The 14223-nt window shown below is 39.3% G+C and overlaps 1 protein-coding gene across 1 annotated transcript; it reads left to right on the top strand.

Moving 5' to 3' along the window:
• Positions 1-11017: 11017 nt before the first annotated feature.
• On the top strand, positions 11018-14000 carry LOC110921588 (actin-depolymerizing factor 5). Its single transcript, XM_022165938.2, has 3 exons — positions 11018-11178; positions 11468-11727; positions 13557-14000. Exons 1-3 carry the CDS (start codon positions 11158-11160, stop codon positions 13705-13707), a joined length of 432 nt encoding a protein of 143 aa, XP_022021630.1. The 5' UTR covers positions 11018-11157; the 3' UTR covers positions 13708-14000.
• The last annotated feature ends 223 nt before the right edge of the window (positions 14001-14223 follow it).

Consider the following 14223-nt stretch of genomic DNA (forward strand, 5'->3'; position numbering starts at 1 on the left):
CATGCGCGACAAGTGGCGTAGCACGGGTGTATGCACAATAAGTGGAAAGATAAGTGTACTTGTCTCACCCGGTCCATTTACTCGTCTCTCAGTTAATACCCGCAACAAGTTTTAATAATAATATAAAACCACTCGTGATCATAAATATAATTATGATCCGTTTCGGACATCGTTCGTAATTATCAGTTAAACCAGTTAAGTGGATTTTAGTTCGTAGCCCACTGAAGAGGTATGGTCCCAATTCCCTGCCTACATGGCAGGGACCACACCACTTTTGTGCACACAAGGCATCCACGTCAACGAAACACTCCAGAAGCTTCTAGAAACTTCTGGATGATTCACAGTTGGCACCAAAGATGCTATATCCGACATAAAGGACAACACGTGTCACCACTAGCAGAATGCCACATAGGCCTGCGACAATTCAGGGAGGAGCACTGACAATACCGGTACGAGGTATCCAGCGCAGGCGAATGCAAGAACGCCACGTGTACCACTATACCTGCCATGACAGAGCAGACCAAGAGGATATTCCCCTTGGTCGGACAGTTGGCATGCGCTCACAGCTGGCACAGCTGCTCCTTCCTTCTTCACCCTCCGGCTAAAAATAGGACCCTTCATCATTCAGGTTCAGGATCTTTACTCTCCTTACTCACTCTACACACACACTGCTTATTTCCTCTCGGAACAGTACTTATTCTCACGCCGGAGCCTGGTTAAGAGGGAAAACCCCCTTCCCCCCTCTTAACGAGACTAACGGTGTTTACTGTTTTGCAGATCTCGAGCCATCAATACGAGTAGAAGAAGAGGTTGAACCCATTAGACGAAACAACCACACTGATTGTCCTTGTGTTAACCAGTGTTTCAACATTGGCGCCATCCGCTTTTTTGCAAAATCACTCTCACCTCTTTCCTTTTCTAAAAAACACTCGTGAAAATGGCAGAACAAAATCATTCACACCCAGTCGACGGAGAAGTTTCTTCCTTTGAACTCGTTTCGGACACGGCACACGTCCAAAGGGGTCAAAGGAACGAAACCATCCAAGAGGGTCAGCTGAACAACGATTTTCCATCCATCTTTGGAAGTGCATCCAGGGCTGTTAGCCAAACCACAACTGGACCCACTTTCCAAACACCAGCAAGAATCATCACTCAAACCACAAACGGAGCTGCTTTCCAATCTCCAACGGGGACACTACACCAAACACCTCCGCCGATGCAGACTCTAAGCCATGGAGCAGGCCCTTCTGCTCCATCGGAACAAGCACAACTCAACTATTCTGCACTTTTAGGGCTACCCGAAGGAAAAACTCTGGCTTCCTGGTATGCCGAACAGATGGCGTCCATAAACCTCGTTTATACGCAGCTCAGCGCACAACAAGCCCTGCTCCAAGCACAAGCTAATCAATCAACATTTGCAACTCCACAACCAAGGTCTCTGAGTACACACACGGCTCAGCAGACAAATGCGTGGAACTTACGTCCGGAAAGAGGACCAGTGCAAAATGTAAGAAGACCTAGCGTACACGACACGCGCGATACTTATGCTGAAACAGAGAGCAACTTCGTGCAAAACTCCAATCCACAACGAAGGCCGATCCAAACCCGTTTGGGCGCACGTAACATGAATACGGAATGGGAGGAAGAAGAAGACGACCCAACTTACAAGGAGGAATCCACAGTGTTCAGCAGACTCCATCCGGAGCACGAAGCATACAAACCAACCAAGCGCGCGGGGTACAACCCCAAAGCAGAGCATGATTACACCTTGAGCTATCATCCTGAGGACATGGCAGAAAATTCAAAATTCATCCGAGAAATCGCATGCGCGGCCATCGACAAAACGAAATTACCACACAACGTGGGTAAATACAACGGGTTGACGGACCCAGATGATCACCTTCAGGTGTTTAAGGGCGCAGGGGCAACAGGTGGATGGAACTTACCAACATGGTGCCACCTGTTTGCTCACACATTCGTCGGCGCAGCGCGCATTTGGTTCGATAACTTACCAGCAGGCAAAATCAAATCATGGGTCGATTTCCGAGAGAAGTTCCTAGCACACTTCTCTCAGCAGAGAAGACAAGCCAGAGACCCCGGTGACTGTTTAAACATATGGAGAAAAGACTACGAGAGCGTAGAGGATTTCATCACAAGATACAACAAAGAATGTTTAGAGATCGGCGACATACCAGAAAAGATGATGCGCGCACACTTCATGAGGGCGGTCAAGTGTGACGATTTGGTTAAAAGAATCAAAGGGCGAGACGGAGGACCCAAAGAATGGGAAACCTTCATAGAAGCAGCCAAAACCATTGCGCAGACAAACAGGCAGTTGACTGGTGACGACCACCGTCAGCGCGCGCACAACCATAACGATCGACACAACAGAAGGGGCAGAAATCAACCCTGGAAGGCTTCTGGGCACAGAGAAAGAAGCCCCCCACGGGACGACGCACGCCACACGATCAACCAGATAGCCCATCGAAAGGAAGTGAAGCGAGAAAACAGAGAAAAACAGTGGACTCCACTGACCAAAACACCTTCTGAAGTCTTGGCCACAGAGAACCATCAGTTCAAACCACCCTTGCAAATGCGCAACAAGAGAGGCCAAGACCCAAATCTCTTCTGTGAATTCCACAAAGATACGGGCCACTTAACCGACGACTGTTTCAGTCTAAAGCAAGAAATCGAGAGAGCCCTGCGAGATGGAAAGCTCACTCATTTGGTCAAAGGCGGAAAGCGCGATTACCGCCAAATACAAAGAAGAGATGAGGGGCCAGATAACAAAAAGCTCAGAAAGCTAGAAACCCACATGGTGCAGGGAGGTCCACGAAGACCAAGGAAAAGCTACAACAAGCGCGCGCAAGATGATTCATGGCGCGAAAGGCAAGTTATTTTTCCAGTTGTTAGAGGGGGTCCAAGAGAAAAGCGACCAATAATCATTCCGGGTGTGGTTGGCCACTACCAAACAGATTACATCTTCATTGATCCCGTGAGCACCGCGGATATCATATATGAACAGTGTTTCAATCAATTTGATCAAGAGGACAAGGCGCGCCTAGAGCCAGTCGATGATCCACTAACTGGTTTCTGCAACGAAGCCGTCTTTCCCCTAGGACAAATATCATTCCCGGTGTTGCTTTCAGACGGGAGAAACTCAAGAACTGAAGAAGTCACATTCATGGTATTGCCGGCGCACTCAAGACATGACATCCTCCTGGGAAGAGAATCCCAAGGAGATTTCAGTATGATCTGCTCTGCACCACATTCCGCTGTTGGATTCCCCACCGAAACAGGCATTGCGCTGATATATGCCAGTAAGGAAGTTTTAGCAACAGACGAAATCAGACGAGCCAAAGCAAGCAAGCCAGCACCGCGCATAGAGGCAGAAAAATGGGTATTGAATAGCGCATACCCAGAACAAACGGTCACTCTGGGGCCCGCCATGTCCGACCTGACGCGCGCGGCGCTCAAGAAATTACTGCACGAAAACATGGACGTGTTCGCCTGGACACCGGCAGATATGGTTGGTGTTCCACGGCACATAGCAGAACACCGTCTAAACGTCTCAGAAGACGCAAAGCCAGTGGTGCACGCCAAACGCCACCTAGGCGACATCAAACACGATGCCATGAAGGAACAAGTGCTAGAGTTGCTAAACGCAGGAATCATCAGAGAAGTCAGGTACCAAACATGGGTAGCAAGCCCAGTAATGGTAAAGAAACCAAATGGCAGCTGGAGAATGTGTGTCAACTATAAGGATCTGAACAAGGCATGTCCCCGTGACTGCTACGCTTTACCAGACATAGACGAGAAAATCGATTCTTTGGCAACATTCCGGTGGAAATGTTTTCTGGATTGCTACAAGGGGTACCATCAAGTTCAAATGGCCGTCCAAGACGAAGATAAAACCGCATTTCGCACACCAACAGGGTTGTATTGCTACACCAAGATGTCGTTCGGCTTAAAAAATGCAGGCGCAACATACCAAAGGCTGATGAACGAAACATTTAGTGACGCCATCGGTAAGTACATAGAAGTGTACATGGATGATCTGGTAATCATGAGCAAAGAGGAGAGCGCGATGCTGGCAAATATCCAGAAGACATTCAACACGCTACGCAGCGTAAGTATCAAGCTGAACCCAGCAAAGTGCTCATTTGGAATGGAAGAAGGGAAGTTCTTGGGCTTCATAGTCACAAAAGATGGTTTCAAGGTAAATCCAGAAAAGGTCCAAGCCATAGAAAGGATGCCTTCACCAGCAAACATCAAGGACATGCAGAAACTAGCAGGACGATTAGCAGCACTCAATCGTTTTCTAGCCAACCACGCTGCAAAATCCTTCCCATTCATCAAAACCTTGCGCAACTGCATGAAGAAAAGCCAGTTCTAGTGGACTCCGGAAGCAGAAAGTGCGTTCCGCGAAATGAAAGATTGCCTCATAAAACTGCCAACATTAACCGCACCAAACAAAGGAGAACCTTTGGTACTTTACCTGTCAGCTTCCGACAAGGCAGTCGGGGCCGTACTACTCGTCGATCGTCAAGGTGTTCAAACACCAGTGTACTATGTGTCGCGAACCTTGACCGATCCAGAGACCCGGTATGCAATCATGGAGAAGCTAGTTCTTGCACTGATCCACGCTTCAAGACGCCTGCGCAGGTATTTTGCCAACCACGTTATCCACGTGCTAACAAACTACAACATTGGAAACATCCTTGCAAGGCGAGAAGTATCAGGAAGGTTGGCTAAATGGGCAATAGAGCTGGGGGGCCATAATGTGGTTTTCCGACCACGGCCATCGATCAAAGGCCAGGTCTTAGCAGATTTTATAACGGAAGTCCCAGATGACAAAGACAGAGAATTTAAGGCGATGGAGAAAGCCGAGAGAAAGCAAACAGAAGAGCCATGGCTGTTGTACACAGATGGTGCATCTAACGAAGATGGAGCAGGCGCGGGGCTAAGGCTAGTGAGCCCAGACAAACACGAGTTCACATACGCCATACGCCTGGACTTCAAGAGCACAAACAACGAAGCCGGGTACGAAGCTTTCCTGGCTGGCCTACGATTGGCGATCAAAATGGGGGTCCGACACATCGAAGCGCCATGCGTCCATTTGGCTCACTTTTTTCAAAGGGCCAAAATAGAAAGGGTGTAACTCTTACGGGTCAAGACCTGGTCGGTAGCGTTGACTTATCAAACCAGACATAATATCCAACAGAAAGATCAAGATTCGAAGGTTTAAAATAGAAAGAATGTTGATTCACATTATTGATATATTTACCATCAAGTATTTTTGTATGTAAGTGGTGATCATTACCAAAGTTAGTGAGAAATGTAAAGCTGATCGCTATTTTCTAATTAGAAGCTAAAAGAGTGATCACTACCTGATGAGTGAGACGTTTAAAAGATGATCACTACCTGCCTCGTGACATGATAATATATAATTACTACCTTTTTAATGAGATGTTGTCGGATGTAGCAATGATTTTTAATGGCTTACAAAGAAAAATTAGTGAAGACAACCTCTCAGTTGGAGCATGAGATTAGACGTAATGTGGATTTGTTAGCACTCATCGGAACTACTAAACGTTTAGTGTTATCTCTTCCCTTATATTTTTATATACTTACACGTTACCTGCTATTTCTAAGAAGAAAATTTAAGTAGTTTAAAAACCAAAATTAATTAAAAAAAACAACCCATCCATGTCCTTTCTAGGTTCTTACAATAACTTCCAAAATACAAAACACGCATCTTTGTTATATAATTTTCGGGATTATGATTTTTTATCCAGGAAGTTTCAAGAAATACAAAAACTATAGCTTCTACTTCCGGAAGTTTATATACAATTGTGAGGCTACCGCCAACTGGCACTTGCCATCATTGTCATCGCCGCCACCATCGCAACCCTCAATGCCCCCACAACCCCACTGTTGTCGCCACTTACTTCGCAACCCCTACTGTCATGCATGATCAGTTAAAAATCATCTGTCAAGATTAACATATACAAAAGAAAAGAATGCTTAGAATCTAGCCATATATCTCATTTGAACGAAGGATATAAATGAAAGAGGTAGGCTAATTCTTTGAAGCACATTACTTAAGATAGGGCCTCTACAACTAATATATTTTAAAATTGACAACTGTTTCATAACCAATTGAAAGTGGGTGTAAGAGTTTTCTCATAATTAATAGAAGTGATATGCTAATTATATATTCTTAGGGGCTGTTTGTTTGGGTCTGAATGGAGCCATTAAGAGGCTTGGCTCTGAATCGCTCAGAGGTATAGGCGTTTGGTTCACCAAAACACCACTTCTGAATGAAACCATTCAGATCTGAATGGTTCAGCTATTATACATGTCTGAATGAAACTTGAGACAAGGATACCCTCCTCAGCCGAACCAGCACCATATTTCTCCTCCACAGACGCCATCATCTCCTCCGCTCCTCTACAACTCCGCCGCCCTCCATCACTCCGCCGCCATCCACGTCGCAACAGTCCTCCATCTCCTCTGTACGTCCACCACTCCGCCACCCTCCATAGCAGCGCCTTTCACAGAGTCCCCTGTTTTTGGTGCTATCGGATGAAATGATGGGATTAGGGTTGAAATCGGAAGAAATACCGGTGCTATCTGTTCCGATTTGAGGTTCTGATTTCTTCTGATGCATTACATAAGTGAATTCTTGAACAGAGTCCCCTGTTTTTTTGTGTGAATTTGAAGTGATTTTTTTCAAGAATGATAGGGTCTTCAGTGGATTTGAAGTATATGAGTGAAAGATTTTGTTGATAGATTTTTAAGATTGAAAAACAAAGAAGCATTGAGAAGATCCCAGAAGTCTTGAAAGAAGCATTAGATCTTTTTAATTGTTTGTCAGGCCCATTATTTGATAATATTGGGGTCCAATAGCATCACAATGTTTTAGAATTGGCGGTACATGTTGTCAGTATGCATGTTAAAAATTGTTTATAGGGGTAAAAATGTCATTTTACAAAGTTATTCAGATGTGTAACCAAACAGTATTTTACTGGTTCAGCACTTACTGGTTCAGAGCCTCTTACCCATTCAGACCTCTTATTCATTCAGCACTTACTGGTTCAGAGCCTCTTACCCATTCAGACCTCTTATTCATTCAGCCTAAACTTCTTCAACAAATGGGCGTTTGACAATATGTACAAGACAATCTTATCGTGTAAAATGTAGGGACAACCTCAGGATGACATATCCTTTTTTAATTTAAGGGGAGAAAAGGTATAATGATATTTTCTCGTATGACCTACTTTGCCCCTGATTTTCAAAGGGCTATAATTTTTTCATACAATAATATTTAAAAAAAAAATGACACCGTATTAACAAGCATTTCATTCTTTTTAATTTGAGTAGACTATTGCTATAGTTTTCTTAACTTTTAAATTTTTTGTTCTACAAACTATAAAGTTACTGAAAGTTCCAGATCGGACGGGTTTAGATGGAAGTTTGGATAGGATAAAGCTAATTCGGTAGAATTCCCGCAAGAAAAATGATAAGTAGAAGGTTCCATTCATACTGAAAGAGCATACATCATTTACGAGCTGGAGAGAGCATCAGCAATCTCTCCAGCCAAACTCCCAAAACTTAACAGATTCTAACACTTGAATCTATTTATAGGCATGACTCATCCGTGCGGAAGCGTTTCGTCTGTGCGGATGAGCTTCATCCGTGCGGATGAGTCTCATCCGCACGGACCACTCCCAAGCTTCAAATCTCATGTGTTCGAATCTAACTCTCATCTATATAATATTCAACACATGCTATATCTAGCCTATTCGCACAATGACGAACATACATAATATGCACTAACAGTTACGTGATTGGATAAGAATTTTTAATTAATAATATTTTACTCCTTCCGTAACCAAACGCCTTTAAACATTTTTCAATGATCAATTTTAGTTTCATCAAAGTTTCTATATCTTTTCTTATAACATTTTAAAAGAAAGTTTATCATCAATTTTCGTTTCATCAGATTTTCTATATCGTGTCTTATAACATTTTAAAAGAAAGTTTACATATTTATTTTTCGTTATGTTTCATCTTCTAGCTTTAATGCATCTTTAGAATTAAAAATGAAATATAAAAATAACATTTGATTTAAACCAAAATCAACATCTTCACCACCACCACCACCCACTTCCTCTCCTTTATCATCCCATCATAATATAACACCAACCACTTTGAAGATCAACAAAGTTACCTTTCCTTCTTTCTGCCCTTATTAAATATTCATTCAACTTTTAATATGCGTGAATAGTGATTAAAATTTGAAATTCTAGTTTATGTTAGGGTTTTTAGCGTTCTATTATGGTGTTAATTTATAATTTAAGATTTGATTTTATCTTTTATAATTTAATAGGTGATTTATCGTTTTGTTGGAGATTGATTTTGATGACGATGCTAAGAATGGTGGCTCCAGGCTTCCGATAACAGTGTTAGTGTTGTTGTCGTTGCTAGCGACAATGATGTTGGTGGTGGTTGCGATCAAAGAAACTGAGAAGATGATGAGCATATTAAGGGATGTGGTTGCGATCAAAGAAACTGAGAAGATGATGAGCATATAAGGGATGAAATATCCTTTTATGACAGTGGTGCATAATATTCTTTATTATTGGTAACTCTTATTATTTAAGAATTGCATGTATTTATTACAACATTAATTGATAATTGAAATAACAAGCTAAATTAGAAAACACATTTTGATTATCAATATAAAACAAGTAATAACCTGGTATTTGAAACCACGGGCGGACTTACCCCTATCCCAAGGTGGACGGGCGCACCCCCAGGAAAAAAAATTTTAGTGCTATTTTCCATTGAAAATCCCGTCCGCACCCCTTGGATTTTGTCGTTCGCACCGCTTGAATTTTTTCATCCGCGCTCCTTGGAATTTTTCGTCCACACACCTTAGGTAAAAAATGTTATTGATTTATATTTTAAAATTTTTTTAGTAAACTCTAATTAAAAAAAACTACCTAAATTATATAAACTTATACTACCCAACTAACCCAAATACCCAATACCTTAACCCACTATTTTATTAAACATAATTAGCCCACTAATTACTAGCCCATTAACCAAACTCAACCTAAGTTCAAACTATAATAATTAAAATAAGCCCAATAGTCCCTTAGAATTCCTCCCGACCTCCCTTGTCCGACACCAAAGGGTAACAAAATTCTTAAATAGGTTTGAAATTTCATGTGTTTTAACGTTGTTTATGGTTTTTTTTGATGATTTTTAGGGTGATTATGTTGTTTAGATGATTTTTAGGGTGATTATACACGATTCCTAGGGTTGAAAATTAAAATTGAAACATTATGTTATGGAGCGATGAACTTATGGATCAATTTGTTTGTGATAGGAACCCATGAGTAGGGACGTTATGGCACGATTTCTTTTGTTTTACCCGACCCGACCCGACCCGACCCGACCCGATACGAACCGATTTTTTTACTTATATACCTAGGGGCCTAAAATTTTTAAAAATGCTCCGCACCCCCATGGAAAAATTCCTAGGTCCGCCACTGTTTGAAACAAACTAATCACATTTTTTCTCTGTTTAAAAGTTTGTGAGTGTTGTAATCTAAAAAGCATAATCTTTTGTTTTCTCTCCTTAAAGTTTGCGGGTATTATGATTATTGAAGCACAATTTTCTTTGTTGAAAAAGATTGACATTTATAACAAACAATGCTGTTGTAGAAGTCGCGAGTCGGTGGGATTTTGCCCGCCCAGACACTCTTGCGGACCGTAAGGCTCTTTGCCTTGTAGTCCGTAAGACCTTCCAGAAATCAATATTTTCATTTTTTCACTCCTTTAACTTGCTTAGCTTGTTACTTTAGGTCTTTAACTTATCATTGACTATGATTTTAGAGTTTTAAGAGGGTATGCAAGCATGTTATAAGTATGACTATAATCCAAACATTGTATAAACATAATGTGTGTCTCGGTCTTGTATAAAAATGCGCGTATTTGTGATTGAATGTGTATTGTGTTTGCATGAATAAACAAGTATGATATAAAATGTATTTCCATTATGATCAAAGTCTTAGGATCATAAGGATTGAAATTGAATACGAGTACAAGTTTCTAAAAATAGAAAGTACAAAACACATAACGTTACAATATTTATACTCGAATTGAAGATATAATAGATTGAAAGAGGATGATGGGAATTTTGGAGTTAAATAGGTTAGCCGGATAAGCATAATTTGTAGTTTTTACGTGACACAAATGAGTTGTTAGTTTTGATTATGATGGAGATAAACATTAACGGAAAAAAAGAGTTAAACATACAATTTTTACGTATCCGATATGACAGGAATCCGACGACTTTGCCAGAGAAGACCCACTGAAACGAGTTATTTATTGATTTATATTCAAATAAGTTAGCATAATTTAGTTATGTTTATTCCCAAATCTATACAGAAAAAGTAACAAAGCTAACAAATTATTAGACTGCGGGTATGGTGGGGCGGGGGTTGGGCTTGGGTTGGGGCATTTGTTGACACGTGGCTTGGGGTGGCAAACATGGGGCGACCTACATTTAAACAGGGTATGGTGGGGCGGGGGTTGGGGGCGTGGGTTTGGTGGGCTTCGCTAGATCTGAGTCATTGATAGTTAAATCAACGGCTAGCCCAACGGCTTCTTTGGTTTGTCCAACTAGAGCCCGCCATGTCAGCTTGGCCAGACCGCCCCACGCCCGGCTTCAAACCCACGAAAAAGGGGCCACGCCCAAACCCATGCCCACCCGGGGTGGTGGCTTAGGCGTTTTCAGCCCACCCACGCCCAAACCCCCGCCTCATACCCCGCAGTCTTACAACAAATTAGTATTTTACAAGGAGGGACGACAAGTGTTATAAAACTTGTACATTTTCCCCAATGGCATTTTACATACTAGTTAGTGTCTTGACAAACTTGTAATTAACTTCAACCCCAATGGCATTTCACTAGTGTAATATTTATATAAACTCTTTAACATCCACAAACATTAAATCACGCGCCACAATCCCAATCTTCACCCTACATTTTCCCTCACACTAACAAGTAACACCACCGTAAATAACACGCTTCTTTCCTTAGAACCACCGTTGCCGGCGGCCGGAATAACAATTTCCCACCATGGCTATGGCTTTCAAGATGGTACTCTTCACTTTATATTTTAACTTTCAAATTACACTTAAATAGTTGAATACATTTGTGTGTAAAACAACTTACTTTTTTGTAACAAAAAAATATATATATTTACTAAGCGGAACCAAGGGGTCAAGAGGGTTCACTGACCCCAATCACTAGAAATTTTAATTTTTATTATAAATTTTGGTTTTTAAGAAAAGCGATAAGTTGAACCCTTGTTTTAAGTATTAAAAATAAAAACGTTATGATCACCTGACTAAAAAGTTCTGGTTTTGCCATTTATTGGTGGTTTTAGGCGACGACGGGGATGTGGGTGGCGGATGAATGCAAGAATTCATTCATGGAAATGAAATGGAAGAAAGTTCATCGGTATATAGTGTTTAAAATCGACGAGAAATCGAAGCTGGTGACCGTCGATAAAGTTGGCGCAGCCGGAGAAGGGTACTCCGATCTCACCGCCTCTCTACCGGATGATGACTGCCGTTACGCCGTCTTTGATTTTGATTTTGTCACCGTCGATAATTGCCGGAAAAGCAAGATTTTCTTTATTGCATGGTTAGTCACCTATCCCTATATTCTATTATTGTTACGTATTAATTACACTTTGAAAATAAAAGAATATTTCTAAAAATGATCATAATTATACATTAGAAATTAAGTATTTCCCTAATTGTTTTTAGGTACTTTATTTATATATTTTTTTGATGGCAATACTTATTCTATTCTATTTATTAATAATTCTAAATTTTAACCTTTTTTTATATTTACAGTTTAATTTTAAGAGGAAAAAATAAAAATTCAGAATTCGCCATTTCGTTTTTAGTTACTTCATTTATATATTATACTGCTTAGTTTTTAAATAAAAATAAAAATTCAGAATTCGCCTTTTCTTTGTAAGTCATGTTAGTTTTTTTCGCAATTTACTAAAAGAAGGTTTGGTTTGCCATAAAAAATTAAATTATTATTATTGGTATGTATGGTTTTTTTTAATTTTTTTTTACCAGCAAATATTATTTTCACTCCTTGTATGACGTTTTCATTTTAGGTGCTTTTATAAACTTTGCTTCTTTCATTGATTATCTGAATTGTAGGTTACTTTGTATTTTATTTTTTAATTGAATGAAGATAGATAAACGAATACAAACATAAAAATACGTCTCCATCGTGAATATACAATAGTGTTTTAGTTCCAGCTTTTTTAAGTTTGTTCGTTATTATGTATGCTTGTTTATGTCTATTTATTTCTTTTCAACTATCAAATTAAATATTTTAATGTAAAAATATATCTACCATAACTAATACACGAATACTATGTATATTAAATCAATTGTTTGTAATAGGTTATATTCTAAATATTTTATGTTAGTCTACCGTATACAAACCAACATGAATAAACTTACTCTTTCGAATACGAACAAGAAAACTTATCTCATGCTTAAATGTAAGCGTGTGTTTTCTAGCAACCTTTGTGTATATAGCGTCTCTGATAGAGCGATAGTGATATAAGTTATTTCATTACTATGGAATGACCTATGGCAAGCCGCAGGTGGCTTTAACATGTCTAAGTTTATTTGCGGGGCTTTTTGTTAATACTCTTTAAAACAAACCATAAATTAAAGTTAAATTGTAAAAACTTGAAAGTGTAGACGAGATCGTAGTAACAATTTGGTTTTAGGATTTGAACTTATCAAGCTTTTAAAACATGTAACTTTTAGACACAATATATGGTTAACCCCATTAGAGAAGTATGTATGTTGGGTAGTAGCCCCCAAGGGCCAAGGGAACATTCTGGCGGTTAAGTGACATTCTCCACAATCAACAGGTTAAAAGTTCAGATTCTGTATTGTAACTAGTAAGTGACATGTATTGATATCTAAAAAGGGACACTTTTTTGCTATAATTTTACACAACTAAGGATAGAGTAATTAAAATATGGAGTTATTAACTCTATAATATTTCTAAAAACTAAAGTTAATGTAATGTATACTAAGTATTACTCATAATTAGAATTATTGTATCTTTCAATACAATTTAGTTAATGTAGTGTATACTAAGTATTACTCATAATTAGAATTATTGTATCTTTCAATACAATTTAGAATATAGACACATACATTAAATCCTTAAAAAGGAAAAAAAAAAAGCTTTAAAAAGATAAAGTTACAAATTTTACTTTAGATAAAGGAGTGGAAACGTACGAATAGGAGAAAAAGACAGTTGACTTTATTGCAAAAAGTAACAATGATCATATTTGATCATATATTAGTTCCATAACATGATAACAATTATATTGGTTGCATTTTTTTCCATAAGTAATTATCAATATAATTTCATTTGATCATATATTATTACAATTATAACTATTATTTAATATTGTATTGTAGGGCTCCTAGTGCATCAAAAATAAGGGCAAAAATGTTATATGCAACATCCAAAGATGGCTTAAGAAGAGTGTTGGATGGCATTCACTATGAAGTTCAAGCAACTGATCCAACTGAGATGGGGTTTGATATCATCCAAGATAGAGCCAAATAACATCAATCAAACCAACACCATGCCCCACCCCTACCCACCCACCCTCCCACCATACCCCACCCCTACCTTCCCCTCATAATTTATATTGTCTAATAATCAATCACCCCTACGAATATCATCATGTTTTTGGCATCTTTTATATGGGTCGAGGTCCTTTTTTTGGTCCCAACATGATTACTTGTTGAAACAATCAATGCTATTATGACTTGTACTTGGTACATTAAAACTTACGATTACTTCTAATTTGATCATCGTGACCGACTTAACCTTATGTCGCGACCTACTTAACCTTATCTCATCACTTTCCTGATAATTATATAAGTGAAATGAGTTTTCTTCAAAATGATTATGTATAATGTGTATATGTCTCTGTAACATGATTCATTAATTGTGGAATCGAAACTTTTCAAACGTGAGTCAAATCTTAATTTAATATTCATTTTAACTACTCTACTGATGATGAGTTTTTAATCAACCTATAAGAAAATGACGCCGTTGGATATCCTTGTAATTTTT

This window comes from Helianthus annuus, chromosome 17 (genome assembly GCF_002127325.2).
Source record: "Helianthus annuus cultivar XRQ/B chromosome 17, HanXRQr2.0-SUNRISE, whole genome shotgun sequence".
Lineage (NCBI taxonomy): Eukaryota > Viridiplantae > Streptophyta > Magnoliopsida > Asterales > Asteraceae > Helianthus > Helianthus annuus.

What these genes read in the sequence shown, in the direction of transcription:
- LOC110921588 (XM_022165938.2), top strand. Translation starts at nt 11,158, where the DNA reads ATGGCTATGGCTTTCAAGATG. An exon ending in TGGCTATGGCTTTCAAGATG is followed by an intron (nt 11,179 to 11,467) that starts GTACTCTTCACT and finishes TGGTGGTTTTAG; the next exon opens with GCGACGACGGGGATGTGGGT. An exon ending in AAGATTTTCTTTATTGCATG is followed by an intron (nt 11,728 to 13,556) that starts GTTAGTCACCTA and finishes ATTGTATTGTAG; the next exon opens with GGCTCCTAGTGCATCAAAAA.